Here is a 19,711-nt window from a genome sequence, read left to right as displayed (position 1 = left end):
TATAACGGATGTGGAGTATTATGTGAAGTCAACGTTAATGACCCTTGTTTAAAATATTTGCTGATTTACCGTAAAGTGTCTACCCATCCTTTTACCTCCTACCCTATTGAATGAAATTATCGAATTCGGAAAAGAAAGTGGTAAATTAGAAGGACGAGCAGGATATTTTTGCATTTATAAGCTAACTGGAGTAGTTCCTTCGATCATTATTGTGATTTGACGCGGCGGAGTCAACAAGTTTGCGGATTGATCGGTTTTGACGCTTGCAAGTACTCGGTGGTGGAGTAATTTTTATAAAACTCAAAAATGGATTCTAGGTATGTAAATCTTATGATATATTTTTGGAGATTTTTTATCGTTCAAATTGGAATTGATTTTAAATTTAATTAATCTGGATTTTCAAGAGATTGATAATTGAAAATAGCATTTTTTTCTCTTCGAAATATAATTTAAATTTTTTTAAAAATCATTATAAATTTTATATTTTTGTGAACAGAAAGTAGGTAGTAGATTAATCGATTTTAATATTTGTAAATTTCAAAATTGAAATCAAAGCGAATTTTTCATTTATAGTTCGATAGCAGAGATATAAATTCACTCGTATTTTTACTTTGATGCTGTTCAATTCATGTTTTTTGAAAAAATGTTCGCATGCCTATCAAGTTGAATTGATCTAAATTTTTAAAAATAATGATTTGGGTACACATCTCTTTAAATAGGTAAATTTGAAATACTTTACTCATAATCACTTTGAAAAACATTCAAAATTTGAAAGATTACTGATTTTCAAACTTGGGAGAAAAAAGTTTACCTCTCAATACCTATACTGATTTATCGTGTTTTTTTAGCTTTCGTAATTTCACTTGGATTCTCTGCTTGGTGTTCCTATGCGGCCTAATCAATGCTGACGATTCGTTCACCGTATCAGACTTGTCATCGAATACTGCAGCTTCCGATGATAAACCTCAATTTCCATCATTAGAAAACTTGAAAAGTATAAGATACGAAAATGGCTACAGTGGAGTTTTGATCCCCGAAAGAACCATTGATAAAGCTGAAGCATACTTGGAAAATATCGGAGTAGATAAAGGAATTTTAGAATACATCAAAACGCTGATCCCAAAAACTGCCAAAGCTTTGTTCAAATTCATTCTGAAAGCCGGAGCTGTCGCCGTTACTGCCGTTTTAGTTTTATTAATCACTTCCAGTATTGCTACTGCATTTTGTTCGTATTCCGAATTATGTTCTATAAGTTATTTCAATAGTCTAGGATGGCAAAAAAGAGGTCTTGAAGAATCTGTCAGAGCTTTCATAACGCCAGAAAAAATGTCGTATTTAGGTAGTTTTGTTCATAATGCCATAAGTAAATACGAAAATCTGAATAGGAAAAAATCCAAATCGTTATAATTTTGAGACTGAATTTATTTTTTCTGTATATGCGCTCGACTTTGTATTTATTTGTTAATTTATTTATTTATTAAATTATTGTGACCGAATGAACTGGTTTTTTTTCGATTCATTGAAAAGAAATAGAAACGGTAACGAAAACAATATAATCAAATCGAAAGATTACTACAAGGTATCTAAAATTGAATCAATAAAGTCGTAAATGACCAGACACGTTATCCAAGTCTTTCGCTTTCGCAGGTCCCATTCCAAGTACCGTAGGAGTTCCTGCAGCTAATTGAGTCCGTCCAGCATCACGTATAATGGCAGTAACAATATTAAATTGCTTTGCTTTCTCGGCCAACGAATATAACTCCATTTCACCAGTTTTATCTCCACTAACGACTATTTTAGCTTGTCCAGTGCTTTCCCACATAGCAACCAATTGAGGATCGTATTCTTTAGCAGCAGCATACGAAGAAACAGCGGCATGAGCACATTGAGCTGCTAATTTACCCGAAGACATGCGAACATCTGGTCTTACAACTAGTACCATTTTTATAGGCTCTAACGCTGAACTTTTCGTAGCATAACGAGCTATTGAAATGACTCTTTTGAGTTTGTTCTTGAGTAACCACGTAAGAATGCCTCCTACAACTAATCCAGTTGTGCCGGAAACAATGTCGCGAGAGTTCATGATTTTGTATTCGTATTTGTAGTCGTCTTTTTACGTTTCTGGTATTCTGCCATGCAACTCTTGAACTCTTGAACTTCTTTTTGACACTTTCTCCAGTCTTGATTTTCAGCAGCACACAGCTGTGAGCAGAAGAAATGAAAGATGTAAAATATGATTGAAATGGTGAGTGTAATATGATTAAAAATACGTACTAACTTGAACTTTTTCGTGTATTTCCATACATCCAGTCTTCTTTATCATTTCATCCAACTGATCGTATGCATCTCCCATAGCATTTATTTAACCCAAACTTGACACTGACTGACGTAGCTGTAGCATTAATATTACTCGAAAAAGAATAGATTATTTTTAAATTCTTACAACAGTAGTATGATGAAATAATTTAGAAATCTTGAATGAAACCGGTGAATCAAAAATTATCGCGAAATTTTATTTTTGATAAAAAAAATTTATCCGCTGTTGCCAATTTTTAAATCATTCGTTTGACCGAAATTATATTTGGCAACGTTGAAGGATGACCCTGCGCAAACTGAAATTCTTCCATTTTAACTTCCTTATCACCCGATAACCTTGGTATTATTGTTTATGGTCGAGTTTATGGAAGGAAAAAGCTTTGACGCGCTCGAGCTTCAAGGTGTGTGGTGCAGCTGTAGTGTATTGTGAATAAAACCATGCGGAAAGAATATCGTTGTGCGTTTGCGTATTTTTCTATAAGTTTTGCGACGAGTATGAATTTCAAATAATCGATAAAAATTGATGGAGTCGGTACCCATTACCGCATGAAACTTTCGAAGCTCATGTGTAAAATATTGTCGCCGTGTTTAACTATCGCTTTCAAACTATCAGTGCGGTAAAAGTTCGGCGAGTTTCCAGACGAAAAATGATATAATTCGACAATCATCGTTTGAGAAGAAAAATACACGAAAACCGAAGAAACCATGGTTTCTGTTCAACGAGCTTTTGCCCATAAACTTTCGACGTAAGTGATACGAAATAGTACGGATTGATTTGCATTTTTAATTTCGTCAGATGTATTGCTTCAAAACGATGTAATTATCGGCGTAACGTATTGTTTCATTAGCAAAACCTCACATTCGTATCTGTAAACAATAGGTTGTCGAAAGCGAGCTACTTTTTCTCGTATTGTAAAATACCGACGATTTATTTTTATTGCTTGTTTACTTAATATCAATCTTATTTCCATTGTCAGCAATTGGCACTCGAATATTGTTGATGTTCCCAATTGTACCTATGCATATTCACCTGTAAATTAACCAGCAGATTGTTCAAAACAATTTGTTTTTATTTCAGACAACAAGCTGCTGATGTTAGAAAGCAAATATCGTATACTACAAATGTTAAAGGGGTAGGATATAAGAACGAAGCAAGGGCGCCGGTTGCTTCGATTTCTGTGAGAAATATTCCCATCGAATACGAAAACCATTTCCGAAAAGTTCGTCGTTATTCATTCCATTCGTAATTTCTTCTTACAGCCTTGTGATATTGTGGACCCATTAGACTATGAAGATTTCATTCAACAACATCAAATGCTCATCGATCGACACCCTCTTCGATCGATTATCGATTTCCCGCCTAATGATGTTCAAGTATTCATCGAACCGCGTAAACTACGAACCAAGAGGCCAATTTTACCTAAAGAACCTATGTAGGTATTTCCGTATTCTCTAAACAATCTCACTGCGTGTTCTATTTTTAACCTGGTAATATTTTCGTGCACCACAGCTCCGAACTCGATCCGCATGTCAAAGACTGCATCGAGTGCTACACTCACGATTGGGTGGTGGTCGAGTACTGTTACCGGCATCATTCTACCAGTTCTACCCTTCGTGATAGGCCCACCGAGAGGGAGATTTTGTTGCAAAACATTCCGAGACAAGAGTTCGAGCTTGATATTAACGAACAGACTTTATCCGACGACGATAGCACCCTGAGAGGTGTAAGTTGGCCTAGAACTATTTTTCAAAAAATGGTCACGAAAGAATTCTCATTAAAAATAAATCTTTCAATAGGGTAGCGAAACGTCTTCCATAGCCAGAAAATCTGTAGCTAGTCAGAATTCCGCTGAAACTCATCGAAGCAGTTGGGCTAGTTTTGATCTAATGAATACTATGAACGATCCATTATTATTATATTTACTTCAACGATCGCCTCAAGAGACAGTTGAAAATGAAAAACAAGAAAATCGACAAGTTCGTTTCACTTTGATTTTCCTAAAACACACGTTTGGATTTCGGGACATCATTTAATCGTTTTCATATTCCAGGAAGCGTTGATGTTACTATACCCACCTAGTGATATCGAAGACTTCGTCGAACGACGAGCCCATCCAGAAATGCCGGTTGAATCCTTAACACACCGAATTCTCGTGAAATTCTCACAATTAAAGTAATTAATGACTTTCTATCGTGTTTAAATCCAATCTACGTTTCTTAAACGCTTATTTATCAATAATTTTTTTTTTTTGAAACAGATTAGAGCTCGAAGTCGAACCGATCTTCGCTTCAATTGCGTTATACGATTGTAAAGAACGACGTAAAGTATCAGAGAGCTTCTATTTTGATTTGAATTCCGATGACATTAGAACTATGATTTCGCCTCATGTACCCTACGTCGACGCCAGCACGCAGAGCAAAGGGTGTATTTTCAATATTACCTACCCTTCGCCGGATCTCTTTTTGGTTATTAAACTAGAGAAAGTTCTTCAGGGTGATATCAACGATTGTATCGAACCGTACATGAAAGAAGAAAGGGTAAGCGTTTTTATCTGTTTACATGTCGCTTAAGTAGGACAATGTCTCGTACGATGAAGTAGACCGAGGGGGTAAGGTGTCGAGGTTATAGTTTAGTCAAGTTGTATGTACTTCGTCGCGTTTAGACCCTTGACAATTTAGATAAACGAAATAAAGTACATGCATTTTTTAAAGTGGGTTTCCTGCGAATTATTATTTTTTCTGCGTTTCAAAATGCATTTCTGAGAGTGGGAAGGTGGTAGTATCATATGGGAAATTTCTGATGTGTTTTTCGAAACACCTAATCGTCATTTACTTTTTGATCAATGATTATGAAATACTTCAGTTTAATTTTGGGACTTGAGTTATGTTTTGGAGTTCATCATTTCTTGGCTCACTATTACAAAATTGGGTTGTTCTCCTTAAAACCAAAATGGTGAGCTTATTATCTCCATACCTTTAAAGAGAAATTCCAGGTGATCGATTTTGTGTTGAAAGCAACAATATTTCAACCAGCTGCTCTGTCTCCTTCCCTTTTCAGTTTCGGACTCCGATTGAGCTGAAATTTGACTCATTAAAAGAGCACGTCACTCAGACTTCAGAACCAAATTTTCAGGCGTTGAAGTTGATTTTTCGATTTTTGGTGAATTTTTTGAGTGGATTGTTGCAAAAATTGACAATTTTGGAATTTCTTCAAAATTTTAAATCTTCAACTTGTAAAAAAAATCACTTTTCAACGCTTAATTTTGAATTTGCAATTCACCCTCTGGAATCGATTTAAAATATCAAACTTTTGACATGATTAAATTTTCAGCTGCAGAATTTAATTACAACGCCTTCTGGAACGATTGTAAATTGCTGGGAAAAGGTCAACTTTTGTATAAGGTTTCAGATCGGCTCGGAAATGATGGCAATCGATTCAGGGGGTAGATTGTGAGGGGCAGGTGAAGTTTTGAGTAATCTATCGTAAAAATTGACGATTTTGGATTTTATTAAAAATTTACTTTTGTGAAGAAAAAAACCTACACTTTTCTACCATCACCTGGGATTTGCGATTAACCTGACGTAATCGATTCAAAGTGTCGAACTTTTGACAGAATTAAATTTTCAGCTGTCGAAGTTGATTACAACGTCTTCTGGAAAGATTTAAAATTGCTGGAGAAAAGCCAAGTTTTTCTGAAGGCTCCAGGTCGGCTTGAAAATGGTGGCAATTAATTGAGAGAGTTGATTGTGGTGTATAAACCGATTTTCAGATTTTTTTCTGTTTTTCTCAATTTTCAAAAATTCACAAAAATCAAAAAATCAACTTTGGTGGTTAAAAATTTGGTTCTGAGATCTGGATGAAATGGTCGCTCTAGAATGCTGAAAATAGAAAGTTATTCGAACTCAGCGATTTTGGATCAGTGAAAATCGACATGTCACTACTCAGCATCTTCAAAAAAATGACATATGACGTGCGTCAAGTCATGCGTCATTTTAATTTTTTTGGTATTATTTTCATCACGAGTAAGGGGAAATGGCGGGGGTAGGGGGGGGGTTGCTCAGGGAGGTTGGACCGAAAATATTAGTCGATATTTTGAACTCACAAGACCTAAGAAAACCTTACAAGTGTACAATAACTAATTTGATCCGATTTTTTTTCAAAAGTGAGAGACCCCTCAGAGAAGTTTGCTACAAAGTTTATAGTAGCTACCTAATCTCAAAACTACGGGTCCCACGAGGGTTCAGAGCTATCAAAACTTTGATTTTTGAGGAATTCCGCCAATAAAAAATAAAAAAAATAGTATTTTCAGGGTCCTAAATATTCGAAAAATTGTTCAAAAATGGTCGAAAAATGCGATTTGGAAGCTACAATTTTGAGAATCTTCTTTTCTAGCCAAAAGTCGAGTTTCAAACAATTCTAAAAGTTGTAGTTGCCCAATCGCATTTTTCAACCATTTTTAGGCAATTTTTTTGAAAATTTTTGGCCCAAAAAATATCTTTTTGGATGCACAGACTCGAAATCGCGTCCCAACTCCAGGAAACATGACTTGTGACTACAGAAGTCGATTTTTCCTAGTTATAGCTGCCTAATCGAATTTTTTTTACAATTATTTTTGATCTATTTTTTGAAACTTTTGAGTCCAAAAAATACCTTATGACTTTTTGACGCTTCATAATAATATTAGGCAAATTTTTTCATTTTTTTTGTTGGCGGAATTAGTCAAAAAAAAAATGTTTCAACTTTTGGTACTTTGATTATGTTCGCGAGCACTGAGCAGTGGAGGGAGAGGAAGGGGCCCTATAAACTATTGTATTGCGTGAAAATTACGGAGTACGTAATACGTATCCAACCCTCCGAAGAATTAGAACAGAAATTATGCATACTTCAACTTTTATTTTACTACAAAAATGGAGTGAAATTATTAGCCTTGCTTCATTTTTAGATCTACTTGATATGGAATAAAGTTGCCAAAATTTCTGTGCTTTTCGCTGGAATTTTAAGATATTTTTTATAAAATCATGAAGAGATCGCATCATTGCTTATTGAACTCTTTTTTGTTTCTATCAAAAGTCCGAAAAATTGATTTTTTGCTGGAGAGATTTTAGTAAAATAATGGAATATTTTTCGAAATGAAAAATATTTTCACCAGTCTAGAGAATTTCAACTTTTTTAAAAATCGGTCTTCTTGGGAAAATATTTGATAGTGGAAGCATTTTGTTGGTTTGCATGGAATGTTGATAGTGAATAATTGTTCTATTACTTATCATCTGGATAACGTATCTTTAGTGCGATACGATTTGATAGCCTGTTGTGGTGAATCATTAAATGTTATCAAACCAATAATTCACACAATTTCATGTGGCCAACTTATGTTCAACACAAAACATCCCCCAGGGTGCCCGATATTTTTTAGACACTGTACATAAGTGTGAGAGCTTGAAATTTTTACCTATTTTTATAAGAGGACAGAAGGACTGAAGGCCAAAAATCGTTGACTTTCCTATTTGTGGTTAGAAATTAGAATAATGCACTTGTAACATATTCTTGACTTTCAAAGGTCAGTGACGTTTGCCATTTGATTTTTGTGTCATCGTAAGAAATTGTTTGCTTAAAACTTTGAACGATCAAAATGCTGAATATCTTTCTATTTTCTTTGAAATACACATGTACATACTTTATAAAATCGTTCGAGATATGACATAAAATTTGATTACATTTTTTCCTACAAACATTAATTTTTTCCTTAATTCTCTTTTTCAGAATCTCGAAAAAATCAAAACAAACGCTCTTATGTCCTGCGAACGTCTAGGCAAGTATCGAATGCCCTTCTGCTGGACGCCCGTCTACTTGATGAACGTGATCAATGGTAAAAATAGCCTAGAACGTGATACAAACGATAAAGAAAGCTCTGGTTCAAACAGCCTTGGTAAAATATCATCCTAATATTAAACAGGAAACACGCGACCTTTCATCACCTTTGAACTGCTCTTCTTTTTTGTCACAGATCGTAAATTCAGCGGTAGTAATTTAGAGCAATTACGTAAAAAAGCCACCGAAATTGGATTAACTAGAAGAGGTTCGTTAGAAAGGAAGAGTACATCTGATAAACGCAGTAGTTGGTCTTCGGACGACCTAACCTCGAATTTCGATACATTTAGTCCAGTTACGTTGAAAATATCGCATTTCTTCAAACAAGTAAGTCTTCGACTAGGTACCTACCTTACTGTGTAGGTATGAAAATTTGCCACATACGCGAGCCACTTTTCTTTTCTAAACGCGTACCTAATCTAATTTTATTGACCTTATAATTTATTATACATGTATTATTATTACGCTGTTGTGTTACGCTTGTTACACATTTTACCCTATTGACCTTTCGACGACGAACGAATCAATGAACGACTTGTATTTTTCACAGGAATCGGATCGTTTACACGATGAAGATTTGTACAAATTTTTGCAAGATTTTAAACGAACGAATTCGTATTTGAAGAAATTTAAAAGCATATCAGGTTTATTGCAATTAGACATATCGCCGTGTCCGGAAGAACTAAAGGCTAACTGTTTGACTCCCGAATTAGAACCTCTGATGCCATATACAGGTATAGCTCATATTTTATGCAGTCAACCGACGACCAGACAGAGCTCGAGCTCGTAGATTAATCGTGAAAATACCTACCTACCTGACTATTTTTAAAGGGCTCCGAATGCATATAAAAAATCACGCGATCGGAATGTTAATTAGTAATTTATGACCGTACTGAGCGGTAAAGAATGTTCGTATGGTTTTTCACTTCTGCTTCATCCTTCTGTTTGTGTATGTCGATTATTTAGACGTGACTGACATACTAATTTGAATTTGTCGACGAGTCGAGAGAGGCTTACAAACGGCGGCGTTAACATTTTCATGTGCCAATGTTTACCACCGAGGTGATTGGGCAACGTCGAAATCTACGTAGGTGTTATGCTCTAATTTTTCAAACGTTCGCGTCGTCTCCTATTTGTATTTTTTTTTCCTGTTTCTTTGCTACTTGAATCGATAACGGTCAATGTTAAAGTTTACGCAGCCTTGCCAATTGTTTGCATATAAACCAATTAAAAGCGTTCGAGGAGTCGCGTGCACGTGCTGTGATTACGCAGGGGGTATGAAATTTGTACTACGAGTTAGATGAAGTGATTTCTTTATCGCAGCTGAGGCAGCTGGGAAGAAGGGATAAGTTAAAATGTTGTACTGGATGTTGTTTTATAAGTTTTTTCAAAGGTGGCCAGAGAGAAAGAGGGGTTATAATCTTATAAACATGTGTGAGTATTGCTGCCAAAATATTTATTTTTTGCCCAATGAACGCTGAACTGTGATGGTATTGAGATGAACTTCGCGCACATATTCATTCGTTTCTAGTTTTTCTCGCTGTAGTATTATCAAGTTCGCAATTTTTTCTCTCTTTCATCCGTTCAACTACATTTATAAACGATTTGGTAATCGTGCAACAACGTAGTAATTGCGCTTATCGAACCTCTCTTCCTTTTATGATAAACTTAATGTATAAAATTAGACCCATTACGTCCATCTGTTAACATTTTTTCAAATGAGTGACTTCTCTTTGAATCAAAATTAGCCCTATTACGTCCATATGCTGAATTTTTTATAGGTACGTGTGAAGTTCAAATGGTGAGCTACGTATGCGAGAGGTTGAATTCATCGAATGATTTTTTTTTCATTCGAAGGTTCGAAGGCACGTAGGTAGCAGTTTTTTCAGATTGAAAATAGCGATAATTTTTAGAATCAGGATGTAACCTAATTTGGAAAATTGTGTGAATCAGAATTACATTTTGCTGAAAAACACCCGAGTCGAATGTAGGATGTTTGGAACACGTGTAAAAAATGTGATATGAATCTTGATTTCGTGGAACTGACGATCGAGAAATTTTTCAATGATAATCAGAATTTTATAAAATATCGCTCATTTTACCAGTATAATTACTTATCAGGAAAAATTTCGATTCATTCGCATATTTTTTCCAAATAAATTTTGTGAAAAATTTATCCTTAAATTTACTGTACGATTTTGAATGAAACATCGAACAAATTATTTTCAATTAGAATTATGATACTGTATTTTGAACTTTGACTATATTTTTTTTCGAGGTCACTCAATCCTCTATAATTTTTCGCCAAGCTTTGCCAAACTTTGAAATACTTGAGTTAAATAATGACTCAGACTTGAAAGCAAACAATACTTGAATTTGAATATCAAGTACGAATGGGTGTAGGGGTCGAAGGCGAAGGAGGGGAAGCGGTTGAATCAGCGATTAAGATGGAAAGTAAAAAAAAGCTGCATATTTTCTGCGTGCCAATGATAAAATTTGTTACCTATCTTTGGTTCTTATTTTTTGAAGCTTTGAAGTTGACATTTTTAGAACTAATTTTCAGTGCAAAAGTTCTACTTCTCATGATGTACTTGCGAAAGTTGAAAGCTACTATTTAGAAATTTGTAAAAATTCCACTCAAAGCACTTTTTTATGCTTTTGGTTGCAAAATAATTTTTAAAATTTGGTTTCAACGCCCTTCAGAGGCACAATAGCCGCCAATTTTGATCAAAATTTGAAAAATTTTAGAATAAATTAGGATATTCTTTGTAATAATTATTCATTCGATGTCGATGAGCTCAAATATTACCTCACCTCTTTCTTTTCAATCCCTCTGAAAGCCTCGCCATCTCACAGTGCCTAAAAACGGCCGAATTTTTCCAGAGTGTCTATCAGTCCTGCTATTTTCTCTCAGTTTTAGTCCTGCTTTTCTGACAAATTTGCGAAATGTCTTGTTTTTTTGTCAAAAGTGCGATGATTTTTGCAAAAATTGCTAGAAATAATTTTTGTCTGAATTTCGAAACATCTGCTATTTTGTTGAAATTGCAATAAAAAGTAAAAAGTTATGTTCAGAACTTAGAATATTTTTGTTGTCATTTTTCTGTTTCTTTTTTTTTTTTGAAAATGAAAAAATTTTTATTTGAACATATTGTAACATTTCTCTCTCTCTCTCTCTCTCTCTCTCTCTCTCTTCTGCTTCTAATTGAAACATTTGAAAAAATTTCTTATTCATAGTCTTGCTCTATTCCATTTTTTCCATTTTTTTTTAATTAAAAAAATTTTGACCTGAAAAAATGCTGTTTTTAATAAATAATGTTGACCTTCCTCCCTTCCCAATCAGCCTCCAGCCTCAAAACATTGAAACATTCTAATTCTAAAAAGGTACAAAAAAGTTATTCTTTCAATCTTTCAATTTTTCATTTTTTTTTCATTTGTTACAGATTTAGCATTTAATTTTTAATATTTCTATCATTTTGCATTGTTTTTTGTTTTTTTTTTCAGATGAAAAAAATAAAATTATCAAAGAAGTACTGGAATTTCCCTCTAAGGAGGTATATATTCCTCATTATTTGTACAGAAATTTGTTGTACGTCTATCCAAAGGAACTGAATTTCACTGGAAGAGCTGGTAAGAATCACGATTTCTTTTATTAACGAATGATTTATTTATAAATGTATTTTGAGGTCGTTTAAAAAAAAAAAAAAAAATGCAGAGAAAAAGCCCTCTATTTATCATGTTGAAATGAAAGAGAAAAGGTCTCCTCGTACATTATTTTGATATTTTAATGAAGTGAGGTGGAAGGATTCTAGAAATAATACCAAAAAAAAAAAAAAAACTACAAAAAATCTGAAAATCAGGAACACGTCGAGGTTGAGAGATCATAATATTTATTTTCATTAAATTTTTAATAATTTATGTAACGTATTTTCTGATAAATTCATATTGGGATATTTTTTCAAAAACTGTTCAATTTTTTCAGGCTCAGCTCGAAATATCGCCGTGAAAATGGAAGTACTTTTCGGTGAAGATAGACAACGAATTTTAGACGTAATATATGGGAAATCATCGTGTCCTCAGTTCACTTCGGAAGTATACGCTGCTGTGAATTATCATAATAGGTACAAATACTTAATAAAGATGACCTCGAGCGATGATACATATGCGAGCTCATATGTGCGAAATATGTAATTAATTTTTCTTTAGGTGTCCTTGTTTCCAAGACGAGTTTAAAGTTCAATTACCGGCGAATCTAAGCGATCAGCATCATTTATTCTTCACCTTCTACCATGTGAGTTGCCAGAAAAAGGTAGAGAATAATTGCGTCGAGACTCCAGTCGGATATACGGTGAGTTAATCGGGATTTTCAGCTAAAATCTTCCTGCATCATGAGATCATAATTTTTGTGGTGTTTTTACAGTGGTTACCATTGTTGAAAGATCATCGTCTGCAAACTGGCGAGTTTTGTCTTCCGGTTACCGTTGAGTATCCTCCGTCAAATTACTCGTATATTTCACCCGATGTATTGTTGCCTGGCATTAAATGGGTGGATAATCATAAGAGTTTATTTAGCGTGTGTGTGGAGAGCGTTTCTTCTGTTCATACTGGGGTAATGATCGACAATTAATTTCATTTTTTGAAACTTGTTTCGAGATGAATTGAAAATTTTAATATGGGATTGTTGTTGGTTTATAGGACCCTTCTTTGGACCAATTTTTTGTATACGATAGTATGCTTGAGCATGGCTCGATACCTGCCCGCCTAGTCAACGATACGAATATTGAGAATGAATTCAAAAATAGGTAATATATTGTGAATTGATTAATTTATTAAGCTAACGACTGGTTAATAATGTGTATTTTATTTTTCCAGAATTTTAAACATTAGTCAAGCTAAACTGGAACCTTTAGTGAAATTCTTACCGTTAGTGCTAGATAAATTATTAACGTTGCTAGTAAAACCACCTATTTTAAATAATTGCGTTTTCAATATCGGACAAGCTGTTTTTGAAACAATCGCTGTTATAGTGAAGCTTATAAATACGGTAAATTAAGTCTCCATTGCTTCCAAAAACGTGATTGGATCGAAAATTTAAATTTTTTTCAATTTTTCAGGGGTTGCCCGAAAGTGAGCAGGAGACGGCCGGATGGCATAGCCTTTTGACCACATATACAGCGTACCAATGTTGTATACCTAACCTGGTATCGAAATCGTGCTCTTTGGATAGCCCATTAAGGTACCAGAATCCCTCATGAGATATCTCCATAACGTAATTTGGACTGAAAATTAATACAAAATGCTATTTGTTTCGTATAGGAAAGCGAACTCTATTCATAGGAGTGAAGTTGACGGTGAAATCGATATGTATACGAAGAAAAACTTCGTCCGTAAAATCAAACCGAGTGGAATCCTCAACGGTGGTTTCAACGTATCTCGTTCAGATGCTGCTAAATTACTTCACGAAGAGATTGCTCTGCAATGGGTAGTTACAAGTGGAACGGCTCGCGAATACGCGGTCACGAATTCATGGTAAAGTGGTCGAGTTTTTGAACCAGTTGATTGAAAAAATGATGGAATTTTTATGTTGTAATTTTTTGTGGATAGGTTTTTCTTCGATTTGATGATCAAAAGTATGGTCGAGTACATGGCATCAGTATGTGGTTTGGATTCTTCTCGTAAACACCGGTTCTCCGAGCAATTTTTGGATGATATTTCTACTCTAGTCACTACTTTTACTTCGGATATCATTTCTGGATACAGTAAAGATATCAAGGTACGTTTCAAGTTCGAGAGTATCACATGAATAGAGAATCTGAGTGTTGGAATTAATTATTTTTGAAATTTCAGTTAATCCAAAGCATGAACTGCAGTTTGGCGTTTTTTCTCTTCGATTTATTATCCATAGCGGATCGCGGTTTTGTGTTCATGTTGATCAAAACATACTATAAGCATATGTCGACCAAAATATCATCGTTACCTGACGCTCACACTTTATACAGTCTCAAGGTACGTACTCATCGAAAATTAAAATTTATTCATCTTTTAGTGAGAATTCCTGTCCTTTATTTAATCGCGTGATTTTTTTGTGCATTGCAGTTGGATTTCTTGAGAATTATATTCAGCCACGAACATTTTGTCGCTTTAAATCTACCTTACGGCACGCCTTTCATGTCAAGCTCAACATCTACCTCGCCATCTCCTTCGGTATCATCGACAACTAGTCAATCATCGTTTATGTCGTTTTTAACGACCAAGGATAAAAAACTGTACGCCGAATTGTCTCCGGAGTTTAGACAGCACCATTACTTCGTAGGGCTAATATTTAGCGATTTAGCCACTATCCTGGACATGCAGTGAGTGTGTTGTCAAATACATATTGGAATTTTTTTTTTCCAAAAACGAAGTGTAATAATTTTGTTAATATTTTTAAAAACAGGATACCGGTGTTACATAGCAAAGTAGTGAATATAATTAGAAATTTAATGACGTCCCACGATTCGGATGTCCGATACGCTGAACCTGAATCAAAAGCTCGAGTTGCTGCCCTTTATTTACCATTGTTGTTAATTGTGATGGATATGTTACCTCAACTTTATTCTTGGAATAATGATTTAAAAAGTAAATATCGTCTGCTCCATTACGCATTTTTCTATGTAGTTGTGTTTTCATTATTGGCTAATTCGTTTTGGTTTCAGGTCGATCTTTACTTAATCAAAGTACTGAATGTGAGCAAACAAATGGCATACATCAGTCGATTGCGATGGCCATAGCTGGAACGTCTATGTTTGGTATCAAACACAGCTCTAGCGATGCTTACAGATTCGCACAACAAGTAAGTTTATTTCGTTGGGCTGTACTGAAAGATAAACCTTCGAATAAATAAATTAATAATAATTTTGTGCACTTTATTACAGCCTCGAAAATGTACATTAAGCAACGAAACAACACAGAATTTGCTGATTTGTTTCCTATGGGTTATAAAAAATATGGCTAAAGAGATGCTCAGGAAGTGGTGGACTGAATGGTCTACCCAAAGACTGCTCCAGATGTTGGAGATGTTGAATATTTGCATATCATGTTTCGAGTATAGAGTAAGTAGCGTTGTAAGATTTTTCAAAGAAATTTCACATCAACAGATCGTCAACTTCGATCGAACTGAAATTTAGGTTACCAAAAAAGCATGTCATCTACGCCTCAAAACCAAATTTTAAGCTGCTGAAGTTGATTTTATGATTTTTGACGAATTTTTGATGATAGTAGAAATGACACGTTGACTTTTTCCGGAGGCTCCAGATTAGTTCAAAAATCGATTGGGGAGGGGGAGGGGGTTGACTCAGATTTTCATCACAAGATGTATTGTACTCAGTAAAATCAAAATACGAGGCAATAGGCTGTTTCCATCTTTTTCAGGAAATCTCCAAAAATTGAAAAATCAACTCGAGCTGCTTGAAATTGGATTTTTAGGCACGAATGACACACATTTTTAGCTTGATTTCTGCTCGATCGGAAATGACATTTTGGTAAAGGTTCTTTGGTAATTAATCCATGTAATAAATTTAAATTGTTTTTTTATCTGTAGGGACGTAAAATCATGAAAAGTGCTAGTCAACAAACGTTCAATAAAACAATGGATATCAAATCAAGACTGGAAGATGTGATATTAGGTCAAGGTTCTGCTCGTTCTGAACTAATGATGAGAAAAAAAGGTAATTAATAAACGTATTAATCGTGCAGGGAAATTCACAAGACGATAAATTCGATCGAGATTTTTAATTTTATAATTTTGTTTTAGGTGGTCCCGGTGATCGTTATAGATGGCGTAAAGATCACGTCTTATACCGTCCCAATTCAGAAGCTACAGATAAACCTAAACCCGAACATGAAAATGATTGCCAAGTTGAAGGCAACCTGGCCACTGAAGTTAGTTTCATCGTTTTAGATACTTTGGAACAGATCGTACAGGTAAATAGCCAAATAAAATTAATCCGGATCAGATTAAGGAAAGAACGATTGATCATTTCTGTATATTTTTTAGGTGGCTACTCAATGTGATCATTTACACAGTATCTTAGAAAGCGTACTGAAAGTTTTGCTACACGCTTTGTCGAGAAATCAAAGCACTTGTGTTCTGCAAAGTATGTTCGCGGTTCAAAGATCCTTTGTGTATAAGGTAAAGTAGTCTCGGGTTGGAAATTACACCATTTCCAAGGAATATGTATTTTCGCTAAAGTTTGCTTTTGTTCATTTTTCAGTTTCCAAATTTATTATTCGACGAAGATACCGAACAATGCGCTGATTTATGCCTACTTCTATTGAAGCACTGTTGTTCGAATTTAGGAAATATTCGGTCTCAAGCTGCGGCTTCCTTGTATATGCTGATGAGGCAGAATTTCGAAATAGGAAACGTTAGTTGAAATTTTGTTAGGTTTGATGAATTTATGACGTGAAATAGTATTGAAATTATTTCATTTCGGTTACAGAATTTCACGAGAGTTAAAATGCAAGTCACGATGTCGTTGAGTTCACTCGTCGGCACTAGTCATACTTTTAACGAGGTGGCTTTGCGAAGATCGCTGAAAACTATTTTAATGTATTCGGACGAGGATAAAGAATTACAAGATACCACGTTCCCGGAACAGGTACCAAAAAATACCCGCTTATTACAGAATTAATTATAAAATGTTCCAGTGTAATAATTGAATATTTTTCCTCTAGGTGAAAGATTTGGTATTCAATTTGCACATGATATTATCAGATACGGTCAAAATGAAGGAATTCCAAGAGGATCCCGAAATGTTACTAGATCTTATGTACAGAATCGCAAAAGGATACCAAAATTCGCCCGATTTGAGAGTCACCTGGTTAGCCAACATGGCTCAAAAACATATGGAAGTATGGTCTTTCTCATAGTACATAAATATTGAAAAAATAACAATTTTTGAGGAACCAACTCTTATTAACAAAACACGTCTGTTTTTATTTCAATAGCATAATAATCATACAGAAGCTGGAATGTGTCTAGTGCATAGCGCAGCGCTGGTTTCGGAATATTTGCAAATGCTCGAGGATCAACAGCATCTTCCATTGGGAGCTGCCAGTTTTGAAAAAGTAACGTTGAATATACTAGAAGAATGTGCTGTATCCGACGACGTGCTTAGGCCAGAAGAAGAAGGGTTTTGTTTAGGCAAAGATTTCACGGAAAATGGATTAATAGGGTTATTAGAACACGCAGCCAGTTCTTTTCAATTGGTACGTGAAGCTGGAGAGTTGCAGATAGTGTTCATGTTTGAAAATGATTTCAATTTTTTTTTCTTCAATTTTTAGGCTGGAATGTATGAAGCTATGAGCGAAGTATACAAAGTAATGATACCGATTATTGAGAAAAATCACGATTATAAAAAATTAGCCAATATTTATAGGTGAGTTTTTAGTTCTGATGCGGATTATTAATGAGATATTTTTTTTTTGAAAATTAATTTGTCAACTTTCAACTTATTTTTGCAGTAAATTGAACGAAGCATATACCAGATTGGAACAATTACAAGGGAAACGTATTTTTGGAACGTACTTCCGAGTTGGATTCTATGGCACAAAATTCGGTGACTTGAATGGCGAAGAATTCATTTATAAAGAACCCACTCTTACAAAATTATCAGAAATATTCAGTCGGCTTCAAGTATGTTGACGAATAAATTTTGGAAAATATGATTTGAATTTGAATCGATTTCTGAATTGCATGGTTATTGTTTACGTTACAGAGTTTTTATTCCGAACGATTCGGACCAGATGTCGTGAATATTATCAAAGATTCCAACCATGTCGACCCAAATACTCTAGACCCAGACAAAGCCTACATACAAATTACCTACGTAGAGCCTTATTTCGAAACTTACGAAGAACGCCATCGTAAAACGTACTTCGAAAGGAATTTTAACCTGAGTATGTGTTTTTTATCGTCATATTTTACTATATTACTCGTATTTGATGGCTGTATATTTTACTCAAAGCACTTATAATATTTAAATTATATTTTCAGAACGATTTGTATATGCAACCCCTTTCACATCGAATGGGAAGCCTCATGGTGATCTGCATGAGCAATGGAAACGTAAAACTACTTTGACTGTTGCTAATCATTTTCCTTATGTGAAGACCAGAATCCAAGTAGTCGATAGGAAACAGGTATTTTAATGTTGATAATTTTCTTACGAAAAAACCGACCTAAATGTAGGTATCTAATCCCAGGTTTAATTATTCGCATATTTCTGAATAATACTTGTAGATTGTATTGACGCCTATCGAAGTGGCCATCGAGGACATCCAAAAGAAAACTGCTGAACTGGCTCATTCCATTCAGCAAGATCCACCTGATACGAAAATATTACAAATGGTCCTCCAAGGATGTATTGGTTAGTCTTCTTATATCAAATATTGAAAATAGTTCTTGAAGAGCGAAAAAGATTTCTAACGAACGTACTGTTTTTAAAGGAACCACTGTCAATCAAGGTCCAATGGAGATGGCGACTGTATTTTTAACCCCTTTGTTAGACGAAAATCATGAACCTACTAAATTACAAAATAAATTAAGACTTTGTTTCAAGGATTTCTCCAAAAAGTAAGTCATTTTCTACAAATTGATGAGCTGCGTAAAAATCATTAAAACTAACGGGGTTCTTTTTACCTGTCTTGATTACAGATGCTCGGACGCATTACGCAAGAATAAAAATCTCATAGGACCCGATCAACGTGATTATCAACGCGAATTAGAACGTAATTATCACCGTTTTACCGATAAACTCACGCCACTTATTACAATCAAAAGAACGGATAATACTTTGAAATGTCTGAAAAGCTGAAAATCAATCTCGCTGACACGAAGCTAGATGATTGAAATTTAGGTAATTAGTACTGTGTTCGATACGCTTAAATTTGATGTTTTATTTCATTTTTTCATTTTTCATTTTGAATCTTATTTTTTGTCTGTATGTAATTTTTATTTAATTTATTTTCAACGAACAATAAACATTTACCATGTTTTTAATTTTTAAGATAATTTTAACGATTTTTACAAGTTTTAACCAAAGACTGTAGTGCGCTAGTGTGAAGAATTTTTTACTGATGCTTTTTACAATTTTTTCAGTTTGTCTTTTCTGATATTTTTTTGTGCCAGCTCTCTACGTTTTACGTGTCCTTTTTATAATAATGTATAATTGGATATGTGATTTTACAATTTTGTCTAGTGCCAATAAATCATCGATATGTGGGAAGTTGACTTTCTTTTTGTAGTTTTTAATTCATATCTTTATTGATTCTTTCTACTCAACTGAGGCGATTTTTTTTCACTCAGATTTTTAAAAATTAATAGTGCATAGTTGCTGCAGTTGTTTGATCGTCAAGTTCGAAAACTGATTCGGAGATTTCCAAGCAGTAGCCGACAAATTGTGAGAAAATATTTCAATAATTTTTATCGATTTCTCTTAGGTACCTGGAACGAACGAAGACGCACTGAGAGAACCGTCAATTGTCGGC

General features: G+C 34.5%; 3 protein-coding genes across 4 annotated transcripts; 2 read left to right on the top strand and 1 right to left on the bottom strand.

The window, feature by feature from the left end:
- The first annotated feature begins 16 nt into the window (after window positions 1–16).
- On the top strand, window positions 17–1,496 carry LOC135835745 (uncharacterized). The gene is made up of 2 exons (XM_065350156.1): window positions 17–317; window positions 849–1,496. Exons 1-2 carry the CDS (start codon window positions 307–309, stop codon window positions 1,405–1,407), a joined length of 570 nt encoding a protein of 189 aa, XP_065206228.1. The 5' UTR covers window positions 17–306; the 3' UTR covers window positions 1,408–1,496.
- A 38-nt stretch (window positions 1,497–1,534) lies between these two features.
- On the bottom strand, window positions 1,535–2,529 carry LOC135835746 (peptidyl-tRNA hydrolase 2, mitochondrial-like). 2 transcript variants are annotated; one of them, XM_065350158.1, is made up of 2 exons: window positions 2,275–2,529; window positions 1,535–2,202 (listed from the first exon to the last, which is right to left on the bottom strand). In XM_065350158.1, the coding sequence occupies exon 2, from the start codon at window positions 2,081–2,083 to the stop codon at window positions 1,595–1,597; it is 489 nt and encodes a 162-aa protein (XP_065206230.1). In that variant the 5' UTR covers window positions 2,084–2,202; window positions 2,275–2,529; the 3' UTR covers window positions 1,535–1,594. The 2 variants fall into 2 exon arrangements, with proteins under 2 accessions (XP_065206230.1, XP_065206229.1); XM_065350157.1 differs by having other exon boundaries at window positions 2,279–2,528.
- A 144-nt stretch (window positions 2,530–2,673) lies between these two features.
- On the top strand, window positions 2,674–19,454 carry Zir (Zizimin-related). Its single transcript, XM_065350146.1, has 38 exons — window positions 2,674–3,062; window positions 3,395–3,494; window positions 3,577–3,749; window positions 3,827–4,040; window positions 4,114–4,293; window positions 4,368–4,489; window positions 4,575–4,854; window positions 8,078–8,243; window positions 8,322–8,512; window positions 8,736–8,919; window positions 11,687–11,812; window positions 12,165–12,303; window positions 12,389–12,530; window positions 12,603–12,791; window positions 12,878–12,984; window positions 13,055–13,226; window positions 13,297–13,418; window positions 13,499–13,711; window positions 13,787–13,955; window positions 14,030–14,188; window positions 14,279–14,535; window positions 14,619–14,800; window positions 14,878–15,014; window positions 15,097–15,273; window positions 15,762–15,888; window positions 15,975–16,144; window positions 16,218–16,352; window positions 16,435–16,587; window positions 16,663–16,821; window positions 16,898–17,074; window positions 17,171–17,431; window positions 17,507–17,601; window positions 17,687–17,858; window positions 17,941–18,121; window positions 18,219–18,364; window positions 18,465–18,591; window positions 18,671–18,797; window positions 18,879–19,454. The coding sequence occupies exons 1-38, from the start codon at window positions 3,022–3,024 to the stop codon at window positions 19,036–19,038; spliced, it is 6,132 nt and encodes a 2,043-aa protein (XP_065206218.1). The 5' UTR covers window positions 2,674–3,021; the 3' UTR covers window positions 19,039–19,454.
- The last annotated feature ends 257 nt before the right edge of the window (window positions 19,455–19,711 follow it).

This window comes from Planococcus citri, chromosome 2, assembly GCF_950023065.1.
Source record: "Planococcus citri chromosome 2, ihPlaCitr1.1, whole genome shotgun sequence".
NCBI classification, from domain to species: Eukaryota; Metazoa; Arthropoda; class Insecta; order Hemiptera; family Pseudococcidae; genus Planococcus; species Planococcus citri.
Note: the sequence above shows the minus strand (reverse complement) of the source record. Positions and strands in the feature narration are given on the sequence as shown.